Source organism: Natrix helvetica (assembly GCF_964273705.1).
Source record: "Natrix helvetica genome assembly, chromosome: 1".
Classification (NCBI taxonomy): Eukaryota; Metazoa; Chordata; class Lepidosauria; order Squamata; family Natricidae; genus Natrix; species Natrix helvetica.
Window position 1 is genome coordinate 247484200 of NC_138548.1, and position 19901 is coordinate 247504100.

The following is a 19901-nucleotide window of genomic DNA, read 5'->3' on the forward strand; positions in this document are numbered from 1 at the left end:
TTGAGTTATTTATAAAAATAAAGGGATTAAAAAATATAAAATAATGCTGAAGATTTTTTTAATTTTTAAAATATTTTATTGAATACATTTTGAACAGAATTTTAAAAAGTACAAATTTTGAATTAAGGAAGAATCAAGAAAAGTAATAAAAAGAAAAACAGAAATATACAAAGATTCTAAAGAAGCAGATTTTTATCTTCATGACAGCAGTTATAGACATGCATTTTACCTTTTCTCTTTCTAATGTGACATCATGATTTTCTTTTCATAAGCTATTCTAACCTCAAAATCATAATTCACAAATTCTTTTTTTCAGCTCTAGTCACTAATAAGTCTTTTAATTTTCATGTCAATTAAAAGAGAGACTAGGCTTATCCTGAGGGTCACAATCAAAAAAGGCCAGGTATTGTACACAAGTAAAGAGGAGTGAGTGGGGGGAAAGGTGACATCACTTATTTTATGCTTGGAAATAATATGCTGCATGTTTAATTCAAGTTGATCTTCTCTTGCAGTTATTCTCGTTTTAATAGTTCTTGCTCCTTTGTTTGAAGGATGAGGCCAGAGGCATCTGCTCTCCAATTCTAGGACAATTGTCAATAGAGGCTGTTCAATCTGGCTGGATCTGCAATTAACTTAGCAGACTTGGAAGGGAGGTCTTCTAATCCAATCCCCTTCTCGAGCAGAAGAACTATATCATTCTAGACAAATGGCTGTCCAATCTCTTCTTGAAAGCCTCCAGTGATGGAGCATCCACAACTTCTGAAGGCAAGCTGTTCCACTGGTTAACTGTTCTCACTGTTAGGAAATTTCTCCTTAGTTCTAGGTTGCTTCTCTTGATTAATTTCCATCCATTGCTTCTTGTCTTGCCTTCTGGTCCTTTGGAGAATAGGTTGACTCCTCTTTTTTGTGGCAGCCAGCCCCTCGAATATTAGAACATTGCTGTCATGACACTCCTAGTCCTTCTTCCCACTAGACTAAGAAACTCTTGAGTCTACGTTTAAAAGATGCGCTAGCTGTAGATTATGAAGCCTTGCACATCTGAAATACACTAAGCTGGAAATATTTAAAAACGTGTTCTTGAAATGAGAACATGTGGGAATAATGATGCATAGCTAACCATGGGGCCAATGTAGAAGAGAATAAGAGTTGGAAGGGACCTTGGAGGTCTTCTAGTCCAACCCCCTGCCTACGTAGGAAACCCTACACCACTTCAGACAAATGGTTGTCCAACATCTTCTTTAAAACTTCCAGTGTTGGAGCATTTGTACATGTTGTGTACAGTACTCTGACAGTAAAGGTTTGAATTGAATTGAATTGAAAACTTCTGGAGGCAAGCTGTTCCACTGATTAATTGTTCTAGCTGTCAGGAAATTTCTCCTTAGTTCTAGGTTGGATTTCTCCTTGATTAGTTTCCACCCATTGCTTCTTGTTCTACCCTCAGGTGCCTTGGAGAATAGTTGACTCTCTATTCTTTGTGGCTCCTCTGAGATATCGGAACACTGCTATCATGTCACCCCTAGTCCTTCTTTTCATTAAATTGGACATATCCAGTTCCAGCAACCGTTCTTTATATGTTTTATTCTCGAGTCCCCTAATCATCTTTGCTGCTCTTCTCTGCACTCTTTCTAGAGTCTTAACATCTTTTTAACATTGTGGCGACCAAAATTGGATGCAGTATTCCAAGTGTGGCTTACCAAGGCATTATAAAGTGGTTTTAATACTTCACATGATCTTGATTCTGTCCCTGTTTATGCAGCCTAGAACTGCATTGGCTTTTTTGGCAGCTGCAGTACACTGCTGGCTTATATTTAAATGATTGTCCACTAGGACTCCAAGATCCTCTCACAGTTACTACTATTGAGCAAGGTACCACCTATACTGTACCTGTGTTTTTTTTCTTGCCTAAATGTAGAACCTTACTTTTCTTTACCATTGAATTTCATTTTGTTAGATAGTGCCCAATGTTCAAGTCTGTCAAGATCCTTCTGTATCTTAAGCCTATCTTCTGGAGTGTTGGCTATTCCTGCTAGCTTGGTGTCATCTGCAAATTTGATGAGTTCCCCATCTATCCCCTCATCCAAATCATTGATGAATATGTTGAAGAGCACTGGGCCTAAAACAGAGCCCTTGGGTACCCAATTTGATCTAGCAGTGGCATCCAGAACAACAGAGTTGGAAGAAACTTTGGAGGTCTTCTAGTCCAACTCCCTGCTCAGGCAGGAACCCCTATACCATTTCAGACAAATAGTTGTCCAATCTTTTTTTTAAAAAAACTTCCAGTGTTGGAGCACCCACAACTTCTGGAGGCATGCTGGTTCATTGATTAATTGTTCTGCCAGGAAATCTCTCCTTAGTTCTAGGCTGGTCCTCTCCTTGATTAGTTTCCATCCATTACTTCTTGTCCTGCTTTCAGGTGCTTTGGAGAATAGGTTGATCCCCCCACTTCTTTGTTGCAGCCTCTCAAATATTGGAACATTGCTATCATGTCACCCCTAGTCCTCTTTTTCTAGCCATACCCAGCTTAAATCAAGGCTCCTCCACATCTGTGTGATGACACTTCTTCCTTTATGTGCCACAACTATTCTGTGCTTAAAGTTTGACTGGATGAATCCTATCACCCATCTCCTCCCACTTATGACTGCATAATAATGACTTATTGCTTGCATCCTTACGATTTATACTGATAGTGATTGTTTCCTGATTACTTATTTGTACCCTATGCCTATCATTAAGTGTTGTACCTTATGATTCTTGACGAATGTATCTTGTCTTTTATGTACACTCAGATCATATGCACCAAAGACAGATTCCTTGTGTGTCCAATACACTTGGCCAATAAAGAATTCTATTCTATTCTATTCTATTCTATCCTATCCTATCCTATCCTATCCTATCCTATCCTATCCTATCCTATCCTATCCTATCCTATCCTATCCTATCCTATCCTATCCTATCCTATCCTATCCTATTCTATGAATGGAGGGACGGGAATTCCATGTGAAACAGAATTTGGATTAGAAACGTAGTTATCCTGATAGTGCCCGGTCGGCTTTCTTCTTCGAGACGACAGATTGTTTTCAACCCGCGCCATTCTGGGCTCGGAAGCGCGATTAATACGGCACTAGGACCCAGCGGGCAAGGCAGGCAAGAGCGGAAGTTCGAAGAAGTGGCTATACGAACTGGCACCTCACCATGGAGGCTGAAGAAGAACCTCCGGCCGGACGTCGCTTACTCAGGTATCTGCGGGGGAGGGAGGAACGGCGTGGGGATGAAGGAGATTAAAGGAGCCGCTTCCCTCCCCGGGGGTGGGGGTGGATGGAGAGACGACCGGAAGTGTTGGAGGGACGGGCGTTATACGTCTCCCTCCTGCGCCTTTGCCGCGTGGTCCCCGGGCCGTTCTGACATCCTGCAAGCCAGGAGTTTTGCTCCAGGAAGCCCCGCTTGCACACGAGATGCAGGGGCAGTGGTTTCACCCAAGCAGGGAGGAAATAAGAGGCTACCTTCCCACGACAAGCCGGCTACTTTTCAGTGGGTCGCGCGCAACCATTCGGTGTGCTCAGCTGGTCCCGCCCTCCCTAGAAATGATTTCAGTTGTATATGGAGCCCGTTCCTTTTCTCTTGGCAGAAATCACATTTGTCGAGGAATTGCAATAGTCTGTCCTTCGCGGGGCTGCTTCTCCCATAGGGATTGAAGGGGAAGGGAAGGTGATAAAATATTGCAGGCAGAGGGAGGTCGAGCTAGGCAGATTAGCAGGTAATCTCAGGAGCTAAAAGTGCAAAGCAGAAGCCTGCGGGTATGTGCGCGTTAAGAATATATATGCTAAAAATGGAAAGAAATGAGAAATCACAACAAAGAATAGAATAGAAATATAATTTATTGCATGATCCCTTCTTTCTCTCTGGCTTGAAGTGAAATGTGTTAAACTAAAACTATCTTTAAAAGTAAATGACTATTAAGGAAGGTAAATATAGGTAGTCCTCAATTTAACAATTTGACTAGTGACCATTCAAGGTTACATCATTGAAAAAGTGACATGGCTATTTTTCACACTTACCACCATTGTAGCATCCCCATGATCATGTGATTTACATTTGGTTGCTTAACGAGTAACTCACATTTATGACGGTTGTAGTAGGGTTCCGAAGTCGTGTGATTCCCTTTTGTGACCTGACAAGCGAAGTAAATTGGGAAATCAGATTCAGTTAACAACCATGTTATTAATTTAACAACTGCAGTGATTCACTTAACATATGTGGCAAATAAGGTCGTAAAATGGGGCAAAACTCGCCAAACAAATTTCTCACTTAACAACATAAAATTTGGGGCTCAATTGTTCATAAGTTGAGGACTACCTGTGCAAAAAAAGAGTTTGAGGAATTCCAAAGGTATTTCACTAAAATAAGCAAAAGGGCCATGTAAGGTGGGCATTTTGGCAAAAAGAGTGGGTACACATGCAGACTGGTGGTGGTGTAGGCTCTGACAGTGATTCTTGAAAAGGATACAAGGTTTAAGGTTTTAATTTAAAGAAAAGATTAGAAGTGTATATACCATCATTTTTCCACATTGTCAGCTTTTAAGTTTGGCAATTGGGGAATTCTAGAAGTTGAAGTCCACGTGTTTTAAAGTTGCCAAGATGAAGGAACACTGGTTGTACACTTACAATGTAAAAATAAATTATCTTCATACTGAAACGGGGGCTTAATTGGGGAAGTTGAATAGAAGGATATTTAGGAAGAGTAAAAGGAAGTGGTCAGTGGTTAGAGTGCTGTACTGGAGGCTACTTCAGCTGACTGCTAGCTGTAGTTCGGCAGTTCAAATCTCACCGGTTCAAGGTTGATTCACCCTTCCATCTTTCCAAGGTGGGTAAAATGAGGAGCCAGATTGTTGGGGACAATATGCTGACTCTGTAAACCGCTTCGAGAGGGCTGTAAAAGCACTATGAAGCGATATATAAATCTAAGTGCTATTGCTAAGTGGGTCATAGCAGTTGCTGGCATTGGCTGTTGATAGGAAATAGTGCTGGCTAAATAGACGTGTGGTCTGATCTGCCACCGTTTACCATATTTGGAGGAATCCATCATGGAGAAATTGAATATTTAAGTGATTATTCTTACCTTCTCTCTCCCCCCCCCCATTCCTCCTCCCCCCTCCAATGAAGCCCAGCAGAACTGCTGGCAGCTCGAACACGTGATCACAAGATCCCCCAGCGTTCACTTGGTCAGAAAGATTTCATTCCTGATGGAGCAGAAGAACAAGAATCAAAGCTGCATCAATGTCGGAAAGAACACTGGCAACTTTTGGAGGAGGAGCGTGTTGTGCGTTTGTATGTATGAATTACACCTAGAACTAAGTACTGAACTGTCAGTTAATTTAAAATGTTCTGTCGAGTATGTTTTTAGCTTTTCCAGTTTTACACAAGGGACTCTGTTAACAGGAAAGGGAAAAACTTTTCTTGATCCAGCAAACTGGAGTATTTTAGGCAGTTCTCAAATACATACAGGAACTGGGTATGTCTAGCTTAAGAGAAAGAAGGACTAGGGGAGACATGATAGCATTGTTCCAATATCTCAGGGGTTGCCACAAAGAAGAGGGAGTCAAACTATTCTCCAAGGCACCTGAGGGTAGAACAAGAAGCAATGGGTGGAAACTAATCAAGGAGAGAAGCAACTTAGAACTGAGGAGAAATTTCCTGACAGTTAGAACAATTAATCAGTGGAACAGCTTGCCTCCAGAAGTTGTGAATGCCCAACACTGGAAGTCTTTAAGAAGATGTTGGATAGCTATCTGTCTGAAACGGTATAGGTTTCCTGCCTAGGCAGGGGGTTGGACTAGAAGACCTCCAAGGTCCCTTCCAACTCTACTATTGTATTGTATTGTAACATAGTTCTTAGCTAAATAACTGAGAAATTTTTTGATTCACAATTTGAGGTACATTTAGAGTCTGGACACATTTGAGTCAAGTTTTTAAATTGAAATATGGCACTGACTGCTTTTGTTATCTTGTTGGATGGTCTACATAAAAAGAGGGAAGAGGAATGCTGGTTATATTATATGCTTTTGACATTAATGGCCATAGTATCCTTTGTGATAGACATTATTGGCCAAAGGCATTATTTGCCTTTTTCCAAAAGTTCTTGTATTGATTGGGATGAGGTGCTTTTTCAGTGTGGTTAATCATTTTCTAGTTGCTGCCAAGGTTCTAAGCAGAACTGCCAGCAGGATATAGAGTAACTTGTGATCCTGGCAGTTGAATGAAAGTCCTCTTACCATTTCATAATAACAGCCAATCCAGGGGTGAAATTCAGCAGGTTCTGAGAGGTTCTGGGGAACCGGTAGCGGAAACTTTGAGTAGTTCGGAGAACTGGCAAATACCACCTCTGGCAGGCCCCAGAGTGGGGAAGGAATGGGGATTTTGCAATATCTTTCCCTGGAGTGGGGTGGGAATGGAGATTTTGCGGTATCCTTCCCCTGCCCAGCACACAGAATCGGTAGTAAAAAAATTTGAATTTCACCACTGAGCCAATCTCATGCCTCTGCTTCCCCTCTATATGCCATTTGCTACCACCTTTCCTCCTACACCCTTCTCCACTCTGTCTTAGCATTTGCTCTTGTAAGCCAAGGGCCTGAGGTGGAGAGATGCTGCCTCTGGGCATCAGCACATCCTTGAAAACACCAGGGAGTGGCTCAATTATCATAGGCAGCGGCAACACTGGCTTAGATGCTTGTGAGTAAAGTGAATGTATGACGGCATGAGGGATGGGGGGGGGGGAGCATTTCTGCCTGGCTGCAGCTGCTTTTCCAAAGCACAGAAAGCAACCCCAACTTCACTCTCTCACAACAGGTTAACTTATTTAAAATCCTAGGACCAAGAGTAAGTCCTCTGTGATCTAGACACCACAAATTATTTCTTTCTAGAGCTGTGTCTTTTCTATTAGCTGTTCTGTGCTGGTAGAAAATGGGTTTTTTTGGGGGGGGGGTTCAATAATCTGTTGTTTATGCATAGTAATTCTGGAGCTGCTCTGGACCTATTTTAAGAAGATGTAAATCTTCTGCTTCCTGTTAAAATTAAAATAACTTCTTAACCCCTTTTTCATTGCCAAGAATATTGGAGAATGAACAAATAGAGACTCTTCTTTTTAAATTTCCTTTATAGGGGAAGTTTGGTGAAGGCTGAGTGGAAGCCCCAGGAAAGTATTGTGGAACTGAAATCCCCTGCAGTAAGTTTTACTACTGTATCTTTTATATGATGTCATTCCTACTCTCTTAAATAACTTACTGTTACCAACTTCTATCTCAGAGCAGCACATATCAGTAGCCACAGGCTTCTTTCAGATCAGAGCCAGAACTAGTGGGGTTTGATTTCAGTTTTCATATTATGACATCGCCACCGAATAATGTGTGCCCTCTCTCTTTCATCAGATGGCTAAAAAAAAACCTGTATTTGCAGTGTTTAGCTTGTAGCTGTGGCAGTGTTTATACTGGAACCAGCTATGATTCTTGGAAGATGATATATTGGGTAAAGAAGATACGGGATGAGCAAATGAAATCTGTTACTCTTGATTTGTTTCCTGTCTCCCATAGTGGTCTAAAAGACGGCTGTTTAGAAAATTAAGACAACAAGGTTATTGAATACTTCTTATTGTCTCACCTCCAATAATTCAATCCCTGAACTTGGGAGAACTGGACATCAGACTAACTTCTCCCACGCATATACAATAGGGTGCATTGAGAGACCAAGAATTCTGGGGTTTTATGTTCCCTAATTGTAATTCAAGCCTTTGGCACAAGGATGAGATTCCCTTCTTCAGTATAGTCTTAATTCAGATAGAGATGCTCCAACTGAATCACGAAGTGAAAGACTCCTAGAATGCTTCAAAAACCTCAGAACTTATTTTGTTCTTTTGGAAATGTTAATAGAGGATTGATCTCTTAAATTAACATTGTTTGTTGTTGCCCTCAGGGGAAATTCTGGCAAACCATGGGATTTACACAGCATGGAAAACAGTGCCTGCTTCCAGAAGAAGCCTTGTATCTCCTAGAATGCGTAAGTAAATCATACCTACAAGCTTATGAAGCGGTTTCATGTAGCTAAGCATCTCTCCTGTTCTGTTGTCTTGACACATAGTTCCAAATTTTGCCGCAGAATAATCATGTAAATTGAGAAAGAAAGTTGTCTATGTATTTGGAAAACAGGATTAGTTAGGTGGGGTGACTATAGCCATATAATACTTTTTCAAGAGTTAAAGAAGAAATCTGTTTAGGGAAGTTGGCTCTCTGTCTTAACCTTGTACTAATGGGAATGTCTGAAATGATAGAGTAACCACACTGCAATCTCCATAAGATTGAGAATCCTGCACAATCAGTATTACACAGAAGATCTTCTGAATAAATGCCACATCTTCATGTCAAACCTTTCTTATGAACATGCAGGTTAGGATGAGCAGACTCGCAGGAAATGTTCCCATCTCCCATTCCCTGATATTGCAACACTAGTTTCTTCTGCAGAAAGCACATCTGTTTGAAAAATATAGATGTACGTGACTTTATAAATACCAGTGTACAGTTCTAGGAATTGGGTATCATCAAGACTGCTGCAGTATTCTCATTGCAGGTGTTTTATTTACAGAATTTGCCCCCATTCTGTGGGTCTGTGTGATCATTCTGTGTGTGATCGTTCTATAAGCCATACTGTACTGTAAAACCAATTCTTGTATCTTGAGATTATAGGTTAACAAACACTCACTCAGCAATTGTTCAAAGCACTGAACAAGTGGTACTTAACAACCAATCCTCAAAGTTGTGGCTACCATAGCACCCATATGATCACACAATTACAATACAGGCACATGATAACTGACTCACATGTGTGATGGTTGCAACACCCTGTGGTCATGTGATCACTATTTGCAACCTTTGCTGGCTTTCCACAAGTAAAGTCAATTTGGAAGCGAGGGTAAGGTTGCAAGTTGTTCTTGCTCCCATTGCTTTTTCTCCTGAGAAGGCATGCTTCCCTACCCAGCTATGCTTGCACTGCAGCACATCTACCCACTTGTGCCAGGCTACAGCACCCACACCCTGCCCATTTGCATGTCAGCACTCTCACCTGCCTGCTGCATGCCTTGCCAGCACCTAAGAAAAGGCTTGTTATGATCAGGAATTGCAACTTCCAGCTGTCTTCCCGATTGAGTTTGTTTGATGGAAGCTGACCGAAAGTCCCAAGCTGAAATAATGTGAGGTCCTCCCTTAACCTGCAAACCTCATTTAACAACGGGAATGGGGACTGCTGGGATTGCCATTGCTAAACGATGCTATCAAAATACACCACACTTTATAATTACTTTGGGGCAGAAATTATGACCTCAAAGACCATTTTACACAAGGAGCATCTCTGCAGACATCCAGTTGACATGTGCAGCTCTTGGTGTAGTTCTTCAGATCCCAGGGAATATCTGAGGCAATGGCCACAATGATAGGTTTGCACAGTTCCTGAACATTGTTTTTTTTTTTCTTACAGGGATCCCTCCAGTTATTTTACAAAGACCTACCTTTGTCAGTCCAGGAAGCTTATGAGGATCTGCTGTCTCCAAAGTCGGTCAGCCTACCAAAATACCAGGTGCATTTCAAGTACAATTGGAAGTAAAATTTGGCAATTTAAAAGAAGCATTAAATTTCAAAGCAGGCAGTTCTGTTGTAATTATATTATCACAATTAGTTGTGCAGTTAAGTTGACGTGAATGGGCATGTGACGATATTCCATTGAAATTTGAGGTTAACTGCTTAAACAATGAATGCTGCTGTCCAGCTTTATTTTCACAAGGACAATATTACTGTGCAGTATGGTATCTTGATGGTATTCCCTAAAAAGTGGAGTAGACTGAAAAGGGGAATTACTCATTAAAATCCTGTTTCTAGTCCTGCCTTTGAAGCATCAATAATGGGCACTTGCTTAAATACTTCAAGTTGCAGTCCAACCTAAATATTGCTGAATGGCCTGAGCAAATACAGTATTAGGTCCAATATGCAGAATTCAGGCAACTGTCCTTAGCTTTACCAGTTTGCCTAGGGACTTGATGGTTGAATGAAAAACATACTGTTGTTTAACTTGTTAATAATTTACAACGTTAATAATATTTCATACCTCCATCAATGCAAATGCCGATTGCATTGAGCCTTTTGTGATATCTGATTATTATATAGTGTCTTCCTTATTTTAAGGGGTGGTTTGTTTTAAAAAGAGAGCAGATATCAGTGAAACATTTCTATGGTGTTCTTAAGTTTATTTAGCAGAGACTTCAATATTGATTGGAATCCTTAGAGACCATGGGGTACAAAATCTCATTAATTAAAATCATGATATTCTGTGGGTAAAAAAACAATATTTGTTGTGCTCAGATGAAAAGAGCGATCGTTGTTAAATTTTAAAAACGATGCAGCATGTTAACTACCCCCATGTCATTTGTAGTTTTGGGGTCTCGTCACATTTGTATTACAATTTTATATGTTTACTTGGAAGTTAAAAAAGTAAAGTTTCCCTTGAAATGGGGCTCAACTCCTAGCAACTACATGGATAGGCCTATGTTTTCTTGTCAGCCTTATGGAAATAGTTTGACACAACTGCCTTCTGGTGTGGATCTTGCAGCCCTAATTTTCTGTGCTTTGTGAAGGTTGCAAGTTGAATCAGTTAAATTGATTTTGTGTGGTTGACTTTAATGTATTCAAAGTTTTGTTTGCATGACAAATGGCTATTTAAATGCCTCTTTGATATAGATACACCTTTTTAACAACTGGGAGCATCTACAAATCATCCTGTATGTATATATGGGAGACATTGTATGTGTGAACCACCTACCAATAAGAAGGTGACTTCACAGTTCAGGTTAAAAAGAGTTTGATAACTGAATCTCTAAAGAATGTAGAGTCCTTTCTCATGTGAACTGCTTACATTTCATCCCTATTGTAAGGTATATAGCCACTTGAAGCGACTGGGTTACATCGTTTTGAGATTCCATTCCAGGTAATTGTTTGACAATCATTTTCCCTCTCTCCTGGCAGTGTGTCCATTGTGCATCTCTTTAACTTTGCTCCCTCTTCTCCCCTCTCAATATCCCTACTTCCTGAGATGATTGTATTTCTCTTCTGGCCTTTTGCTTCTCTGTTTGATTTTAACTGAGCAGGTGGTTAATCAGTGAAGAAAAAGGAGGAAAGGTTTGCTTTTTTCCTGTGACTTGTTGCTGTCTCTGAACCGATTGTTTTGATCTTTTTTGGGTGGATCTCTCTTTTACAGCACTGTTCCAACACCTTACGAGAGGCAGCTGAATCTGGATAGCCACTACCAAAGCAGGGAGAGAAGCAGCCACAAGAGGAGATGCTCCAGCCCCGGGTAAAAGCATGTGGGCAATGGGAGTGATGGCCTTGACAAGCCAGCCCAGGTGGGCATGGAATTAAGCACTGAGAAATGCATCTGTTTTGTTCTTGCCTTCATATGTGTCTCTTGCTTTAGATCAGTGATGGTTAACCTTTTCGGCACCGAGTGCCAACATTGGAGCGTGTGCGCATCGGAGCACCAGAACTCAGAAGATAGCAGCTGGCTAGTGCACATGTGCGCAGCGGCCAGCTGCTCTTCCAGGTTCCATTGTGCCGGCCAGCTGCTGTCTTCTGGGTTCCAGTGCGCGTGACGGGAGCTGGAAAAGCAGTTGGCGATGGCATGCCCGCCCACAGAGAGGGCTCTTCGTGCCACCTCTGGCACACGTGCCATAAGTTCGCTATCACGCCTCTAGATGGAGAGCGAGTTACTGCTGAACATAATTTGTAGCAACCCCAGCCAACATGGCCAATAGTGTACAGGTACTCCCACTACAGGCAGTCTTTAACTTACAACCCATTGCCGAGAAAGTATTTGAGGTTACGATGGACCTCTTAGGAGTGCTTTTGTCCTGAATTTGAACAATTCCAACAATTGTGCCCCTCCTGCGATTCCATGTCCACACTTCAGGTCCCTATATCAATTGGGCCATATTTATGATGTTTGCAACGTTCTGTGGTCACATGATGGCATTCTACAATGTTTTTGCCCCCAACTGGCATTTATTTTTGTTTTTTGGCAAAACTGCCTGTGGTGAACCGTTGCTTCACTTAACAACTGCAGGTTCACTTAATGACTACTGCAAAAAAAGGTCACAAAATTTACTTAGTCACGTAGGTGAGCATATTGATGCCGGTCACAAGTTATAACCATGATGGGCAGGTTCCATTACAGTCCTTAAGTCAAGGACTTCCTATAGTGGGAGTACTTGAGGATCATAGATTTCTGGTCCCTGATTTTAAAAATGAAAAATTAGCTACAGTTAGTAAGAAAAATATATTACAAGGCATACCTGTATGACTTGCCCACTTAAAAAAAAACCAGGAGTGACTGTTCTGAGTGACACACCGTAGGGGGATCATCCTGTTGCCATTTTAAGTACATATGAGATCAGTCATTTTGAAGGTTTTGAAATAAGATCATCATTATGTTGGGAACACCAAGTTTTATTTCTCTGAGTTACCTTAATCAAGGGAGGGTCTGGAGATGCTAATTCACTATCTGGATTTGGCAGAGGGATAAATGAGAACAAATAAGTTAAAATCACAGGGATGCAGTGGCTCAGTGGCTAAGACACTGAGCTTGTCGATCAGAAGGTCAGCAGTTCAGCGGTTCGAATCCCTAGCGCCTTGTAATGGAGTGAGCTCCCGTTACTTGTCCCAGCTTCCGCCAACCTAGCAGTACGAAAGCATTTAAAAATGCAAGTAGAAAAAATAGGGGCCACCTTTGGTGGGAAGGTAACAGTGTTCCGTGCGCCTTCAGTGTTTAGTCAGGCCAGCCACATGACCAAGGAGATGTCTTCGGACAGTGCTGGCTCTTTGGCTTTGAAACGGAGATGAGCACTGCTCCCTAGAGTCGGGAACGACAAGCACATATGTCCGAGGGAAACATTTACCTTTAAGTTAAAGTCTCAAGAAGATGGAAACTTTATTGGTCAACAGGTGGTTTGCAGGTTTAAAAATTTGGTGCTAGATGTATTCTGGACGACAGTGCATACCCACTGAAGAAGCAGGTACAGCATTAATTACGTCTTTATCCAAAATTTCAATACACAGATCAACCCTTAGCAAAAAAAATTCTGGCACACAGCAATGCCCTTTCCTGAACACAGGGATGGCCATGCTATGGTGGGCTTATGCTCTAGGAATGTTTAATGTCATGCAGCTGTCCTCAAAAATAGTTAATACCTTTCAAGTGGTTCAGAATTCAACTGACGTAGCTAGTTTAATAAACTGTTAAGAAATTAAACCATTGATAATACTTCATTAAACTTGCATACTGCTTCTCATTGGTTCCCAACGATCAAATAAAAGCTGTCACTTTTAAACCCCTAGTTTGATCCACCAACTAAATAACTTGTTTGAGTATTTTACATGTCTAGAGGTTTTTGAATGGACTAAATTATTGGTTGAAAAAATGATTAAAGGGGAATGAGGTATAATTACTTGCATCCTTTTGAACGACAGTTTATGAATAACGGGTTTGAATAATTCTGGGATAGTAACAGATAATCTGTGCCCATGTTTTTATCCTCTCCTCTTTTATAAGATCGCAAGAGAAGAAACCCAAGCTATCTGAGAAATCCCAAGAACGGTCACCCAAAAAGGCTAAGATCCTTCATGCTAATTCCAGTTCTACCGCATTAGATGGTTCACCCAAAGCAACAATAAAGACACCGGATCCAAAAATTGCAAATATTGAATTGGTCCCATCTTCAGGTGTCACAAGAGACTGCAGTGAATTGCCCACCTGTTCTCAGGACTACAAAGAGACCTTTGCGGAAAGCCATAAGGATACCTGTGCATCCAGGTGGAATTTCACCTCCTTTGGTTTTCCTAACATGGGGGCTGATTGCCCTCAGGTCTTCCTGCCAGAGCCTGATAAGAGGCTCCTCCCAGAGAACGTAACAGCACAGGCAATTGACGCAAGCCATTGGCGCAGGCGGCTCAATCAGAAACAGGACCGGTTGACCCGCAAGGAACAGGAGCAGCTGAAGTGGGAGAGCAGATACAAAATCAGTGTCAATGAGGATGCCGAAGTCCAGCGTTGCACAACCTGGCAAGAGTACAAGGCACTTCTGAGAGAGAGGAGTGGTCGGGAAGATCTCTGCATACAGACAATCGCCCCACTTGTGAAACCAAGCCAAGGACTTTCCACAGGTATCTGTTGTGGACCGCCAGTGGCCAGTGGAGCTGGCAGCAGATTCAGACAGTGAGGAGGTTGGGGAGGAATATGGGCCAGTCCTGGAATCTGGGGAAGGCTCTGATGAGGGCTCTGTGTCAGAGGCGGAGAGGGAGCCAGAGCCGTATGCCAGTTATCAGCTGCCTTCAGAGTCAGATATCAGTGAGGCAGACGAACAGCTGGAGCCTGTTCCCAGTGTGCGCATGCGCAGAGTTGCCAGACGAAAGGAACACCTAAAGAACAGGGGCCAACTTGGGAGTAAGGCCACAGGTGGACAATGAATGGCCCCTCCCAGAGGAAATAAAAGAGGAGGAAAGGGGAGTGGAGTTTGATGGAGACAATTAGTTCGCTTAATTGGTTAGTGACTCTCCTGAGACTCCTTGCCAAGTTTTGCAGGTATTGGCTGGTAGCTCTCCAAGCCAGATAAGGTCTGTGACTGTAAATCCTCCCTTGAAAGACTTTGCTGGATGTGAATGAGCAGAATTCACAATAAATTAATCAAAGGGTTTTTTGTCGGGACAAGGAGTTTGCTTCATGCTCTTGGGAAGCCTCGGTCAGAACAATATCAAGGCTTCTGAAAAAGAGAAAAAAGTCTGACCTTTGTTCTCTGAAGAAGGATACACCTTCTTTAAGATGATGGGTATTTCTGAATGTCAGAATAGCTGGCTTGGTGGCAGAGGCATGTTTTGTGAAGGCCCTAATCCAAATTTCTTTCCTTTCCTTCCAGCTGACATCCTTCAACAGATCAGTGTTTTCCAACCCTCACGCTTATTGGAGGAAGCATTTCAGTAAGTATCAAACCAGAAAATGAGCTAAATGCTTTTAATCTGTCCCGGTAATTGTAAGTATGAGCAACAGTCATATTGAGCAGGATGCAGAACCTGTAACCCTACTAGCTGGAGCTCTGGCAGTTCAGGTTTAACAATTTCTGGAGGGTCATAGGTTTTTCTCATATAGCATATACTTGGGGATATTTACTTCCAAGCATTACAAATCATTAATTTACACTTGGAAAACATTCTGGAACTAGTGGTTTTGCCCCATATGCATGTGACATCTCTATTATTCATTAAAGCAGCATTTTTCAGGGTTGCATGGGATCATGAAAAATCCAGCTGCTTTAATGAGTAGCAGTAATGTGCTGTGTTCCTATGTGATCCAAATGATCACATATGAACACTCTGGGAAAATGATTCTTCCATATCATTTTCCCAGCATGCATAGCACTACAAATTGTATTGTATGTCAGAAGCATTACTTGAAAGACCAGCACCTAACTTTAAGTCCCCTAAGCCTCTGTGCAATGCAAATAATTCCATCCCATTTTGAAGATGTTTCATGCAGTGCACCACGATACACGTCTTGTAAAATTGTTAAATTGCAATTCTTCTAACTAAATGCCGATAAAATAAGTGTCAGATTCCAATAGGCATACTCTGCTGGTCTTAAGTATAGCTGTCCAAGCTGTGTAATCACCAGATATGCTGGACTAGAATTGTCATTGTCCCCCAAGCTAATAAGGAAGACGGATGAAGTCGAGGAAATCTGCTTTAATTTTTTTCAGTATGTAATATTTTCTAGGACATCCTCTTGCCCTTAGGCTAAAAATGATGGAGGTACCTGGAATCTTAAAATTTATTTGAGTTTTGGTTTTTCTCTTACTGCAAATGCTTTCCTGTTTAAGGAGGCAGTTTGGTCTTTACTGTAATTACTGTAATTGCATGCCTGGGAAGTGAAGTTGAGGTTCATGCTACGTTAGTCATTCAGTGTACCATTGGCTATCTGCCTTTTTTTTTCTTTTTTGGACACTAGAACGAGCCCATGGGATCCTCTGTACTGAAAACATTTGAGTGTTTGTGGAGAAGGGATGTAATTTTTTCCACCATCCGCTCCCACTGCTTGCTATTGAATTCCACTCTTAAGAAACCATTTCAAAATTTAATCCTGAGTCAGATATGCCATCGTGCTACTTTCTTTCCTTGCCAACATGTTCACGTCCAGTATGGATTATCCAACTGCCTTCAGGGATCATTTTTTAATGGATGAGGACTTAAAATTAACATTTTGGGAAAACTGACAGCTGTGGCAATTGGCTTATTATCGTCAAATTTTATGCTACCTTAGTAAGTGACTTTAGACAGCTTGCATTATAGGGTAAAACATCTGGTAAATAGCTACTCAAAACAAAGCAAACAAAACTGAAAGAATACATGACACAGGGAGGCACAGGAATTAATCAACTCACCATCAAACTACCGTCAAAGAGCAAGCACCAGAGGTGGCATTCAGCAGGTTCTGACCAGTTCTGGAGAACTGGTAGTGGAAATTTTGAGTAGTTCAGAGAACCAGCAAATACCACCTCTGACTGCCCCTGCCCCCATCTATTCTCGGCCTCCCGAGTCCCAGCTGATCAGGAGGGAATGGGGATTTTGCAGTAACCTTCCACTGGAGTGGGGTGGGAATGGAGATTTTACAGTATCCTTCCCCTGCCATGCCCACCAAGCCATGATCACAAAACCAGTAAAAATTTGAATCCCACTACTGGCAAGCACCTTCATCCAACTCAGTCCTAACAAAAGACTTTTTACAGGGTTGTACCAATAATGGAAAGTGAATTATTTGGGGCATTTCTGGTGAGGATTTCTTCGTATAAAAGAATAGCTTACAATCTATGCTATAGTTTTCATGTCCTTTCCAGCTTAAATAGTGAGACCTTGTGCCACCAACTTTCAGCATTAACCTTTTGGGGTTGCTAAAAGATAGGGAGAAGGCTAATTATAATTCCTGCTAAGTTTGCTATACATGAAGATCCCCCCCCCCCTTCTCCTCCTTTGGCATATCAGAGAATGGCTGATATTTTTGTACTAATGATTAACCTCCACAGATTACAGAATGATTCATCAGAGCTAAAAATAGATTTTGATGTGTATCCTGCTGATGGTGCTTCAACTTTTAAAAAGAATGATCCTGGGAAGCCTTATGTCCGGATGTGCGTTCAAAGGTAATAGGTGCTTGTAATCTTAATTTCAATCTGCTATAGATTTTGCTCATGTGTTCACATGGCTTGTCCAGTTTGGTTTGATGGAAAAGAGAAAGAAAGAGGTAACCGCAGGGATGGGATTCAGCTGGTTCGGACCGGTTCGGGCAAACTGGATGCTACTTTTACAATTGGTTTGCCGAATGGGTAGTTGCAAGAACTGGCTGGCCCCGCCCTAAACCTCGAGGGAAGCCTCCGGAGCCTGGGGAGAGCGAAAAACAGGCCTCCTGGAAGTTATGGAAATGGGCGTGTTTCCGGCCTCCGGAGCCTGGGGAGGGCGCAAAAGCGTCTCCCTGCCACTGTAGTGCAGGAGGCAAGTAGACCACACCCACCATGGCCACGCCCGCCCAGCAACCGGGCAGAGAACTGATTGCTAAAATTTTTGAATCCCACCCCTGGGCAACAGTTGTTCTGCGTGTGATGAATCTGTTGTGATAGATGGCTGCGCAAACAGATTTAGGACCGATCCCAGTCCACCCTGAAACTAGATCCTCCAGTTATTGGATCTAACAATACTGGTTGTTATTGGAGTTCTTGCTTTTAACATCGAGAACTGAAACTCTTTTTTAAAAAATAAATAAATAGTTCTAAGTTTCATTGGAACAGATATGTTCTGTCTCTTGCCCCCAGATACAGTAATACTTTTTATGATGTGACTCTTTAAAATTATTATCAAATATATTTTTTAAAATGTTGAGTTGTTTTTCTTTTTTCCCCCAGTTTTGATGAGCAGGTCCCATCCCTGAAGATTGTCAAGCAACTGTCTTATCAAAGTGGAGATATTCCGGTGGTGTTTGCTCTTGTTGACAACGGAAACCTCGCTTTCTTCTCTTTTAAGGAATTCAAATTGCCAATTGATATTTATCCCTGATACTGAGAAAAGCTGTTTTATAAATGGGTGTGTTGAAATAAAAGATTACTAAGGGTTTGACATTGTTCAGTAGGCTATCGTCCGGAGTTCTGATTTAACAGTACTGTGCTGCCAGAGGACATATATTCTATATAGCAAGAGCCTAAAAAGAAAGATCCGTTCCAACAACATCTCTTCTGGTTAGAAACACAGTTATTTTATTGTTTTAATCCACAAATTCTGTTTTTAGTTTGCTGTTACCTAAGCTAGCATTTCTGCCAATCTGGAACAGTTCACGAATTTGAGCCTAGACAGAGTCCCAAAATATATTTTGGCATCAGCTGAATGTAAAAGTTGGAAGCTACTTTCATGAATCATCAAATAGCAAAGACAAAAATATTTTTTTTTCTTAGTAATCTTCAGTTCCAGACCCAAACATGGAACATATGAGAATAGATGGATATATAGATCATGTGTTACTTTTTCTACAAGAAAAGTTGAAGGCCGGAATCAATGGAATTATATCAACCCTTAGTTTCTATTTGCAGATCTAAAAGATTTACCTAATTTTCTTAGGATTTGGTTAGTGGAAGACCACGATTTTTGTTTTCTAGCATCTCTTCCAGATGCAATTTAAAAAGGTTTATTATATCAGCAAGTTTATTTTACATTCTTGGTTGCTATGGCTTTTTTCCCCCTGCAGATCCTGATATTTTCTCCTTACTATGAAATTCCAAGGCAGTTGAATGTTGCACTGTTACTAGGAAAAAGGGCACTGAATATTTCCTTGTTTAAGAGTAGCTGTCATGAGGATTTTTACATAGAAATTGGAGAAAAAATATTTTGCATTTTCCATTATTTCAGTTTGGAAACAGAAGCAATAAAATTATTTGTCTTAACAGAACTTTAAAAGATTTCGTGTAACATCTTTTCTTTGCAAAATGATGTATGCAATATATGCATAAAAATATATATTTGTAAATATTTATAGTGGTTATAATCTCTCCCAGTCCCAGAGGAGCAACAAATATGAGGATTTTAAAAATGCCCATCACCAAAGAGCAAAACTATTCAGATCAGCACCCATAAGAGTCAACTGGGACCAAAGGCTCATGGAAACACATTTTTGTTTTTGAAAAATGGGAGTTGCACATACTTCTGGGCAGGAGGGTATTTTTCAAAGGGTGGGGGTTATCAGAGAAGAATCACATCTCATGTACCTTGTTTTAGCAGCCCCTGGGCCAAAGGAGTTGTGTGTTGTGTGATGTATTTAAGTTCTGCATTGTAGGCCTTTAAATAAAACAACCAGCATTTTGAATTTCAGTAGAAATCTTGGGTGACCGATTGCAATGAATTTAACATAAGTATAATTCTACACTGCTGGAATTGGCCCACTAAGAGTCCACCTGCTGCATTATACGCCAGCCAGAGCTGCTGTGTCTTCTTCAAAGGAAATTCCATGCAGAATTGAAACTACAGTCACCCGATTGGGTGATGATCAGAGCATGGGTTACTGATATAGGGCATGTGTATCTTGAGACTTTCTTCTCTCGTGGTGGTTTATAATTGCTACTGTTGGCAATTATAACAAATTGTCTATATTTATGATAAGCACTACACACTGTGTTTGTCAAAGACAAAATGCCCCCATATCACTTAAGTGTTAGGAGCCTCCTGAATGCATTTGCATGAGTTTGAAGGACTAAAAGAAAACCTTCACGCATGCTGCTCTCAGTGGATTGTCTGCATA

General features: G+C 41.2%; 2 protein-coding genes across 6 annotated transcripts in view; both read left to right on the plus strand.

Moving 5' to 3' along the window:
* Positions 1 to 19901, plus strand: part of LLGL2 (LLGL scribble cell polarity complex component 2) — a 377463-nt gene that overhangs the window by 282243 nt on the left and 75319 nt on the right. The gene's annotated exons all lie outside the window — the stretch shown is intronic.
* Positions 2932 to 19055, plus strand: TSEN54 (tRNA splicing endonuclease subunit 54). Of its 5 annotated transcripts, none has more exons than XM_081956979.1 (11): positions 2932 to 3140; positions 5160 to 5316; positions 7155 to 7218; positions 7962 to 8045; positions 9516 to 9614; positions 10963 to 11015; positions 11286 to 11381; positions 13632 to 14242; positions 14992 to 15052; positions 17149 to 17265; positions 18022 to 19055. In XM_081956979.1, exons 2-11 carry the CDS (start codon positions 5240 to 5242, stop codon positions 18170 to 18172), a joined length of 1413 nt encoding a protein of 470 aa, XP_081813105.1. In that variant the 5' UTR covers positions 2932 to 3140; positions 5160 to 5239; the 3' UTR covers positions 18173 to 19055. The 5 variants fall into 5 exon arrangements, with proteins under 5 accessions (XP_081813105.1, XP_081813103.1, XP_081813104.1 ...); XM_081956977.1 differs by having other exon boundaries at positions 2933 to 3236; positions 5160 to 5324; XM_081956978.1 differs by having other exon boundaries at positions 2933 to 3236.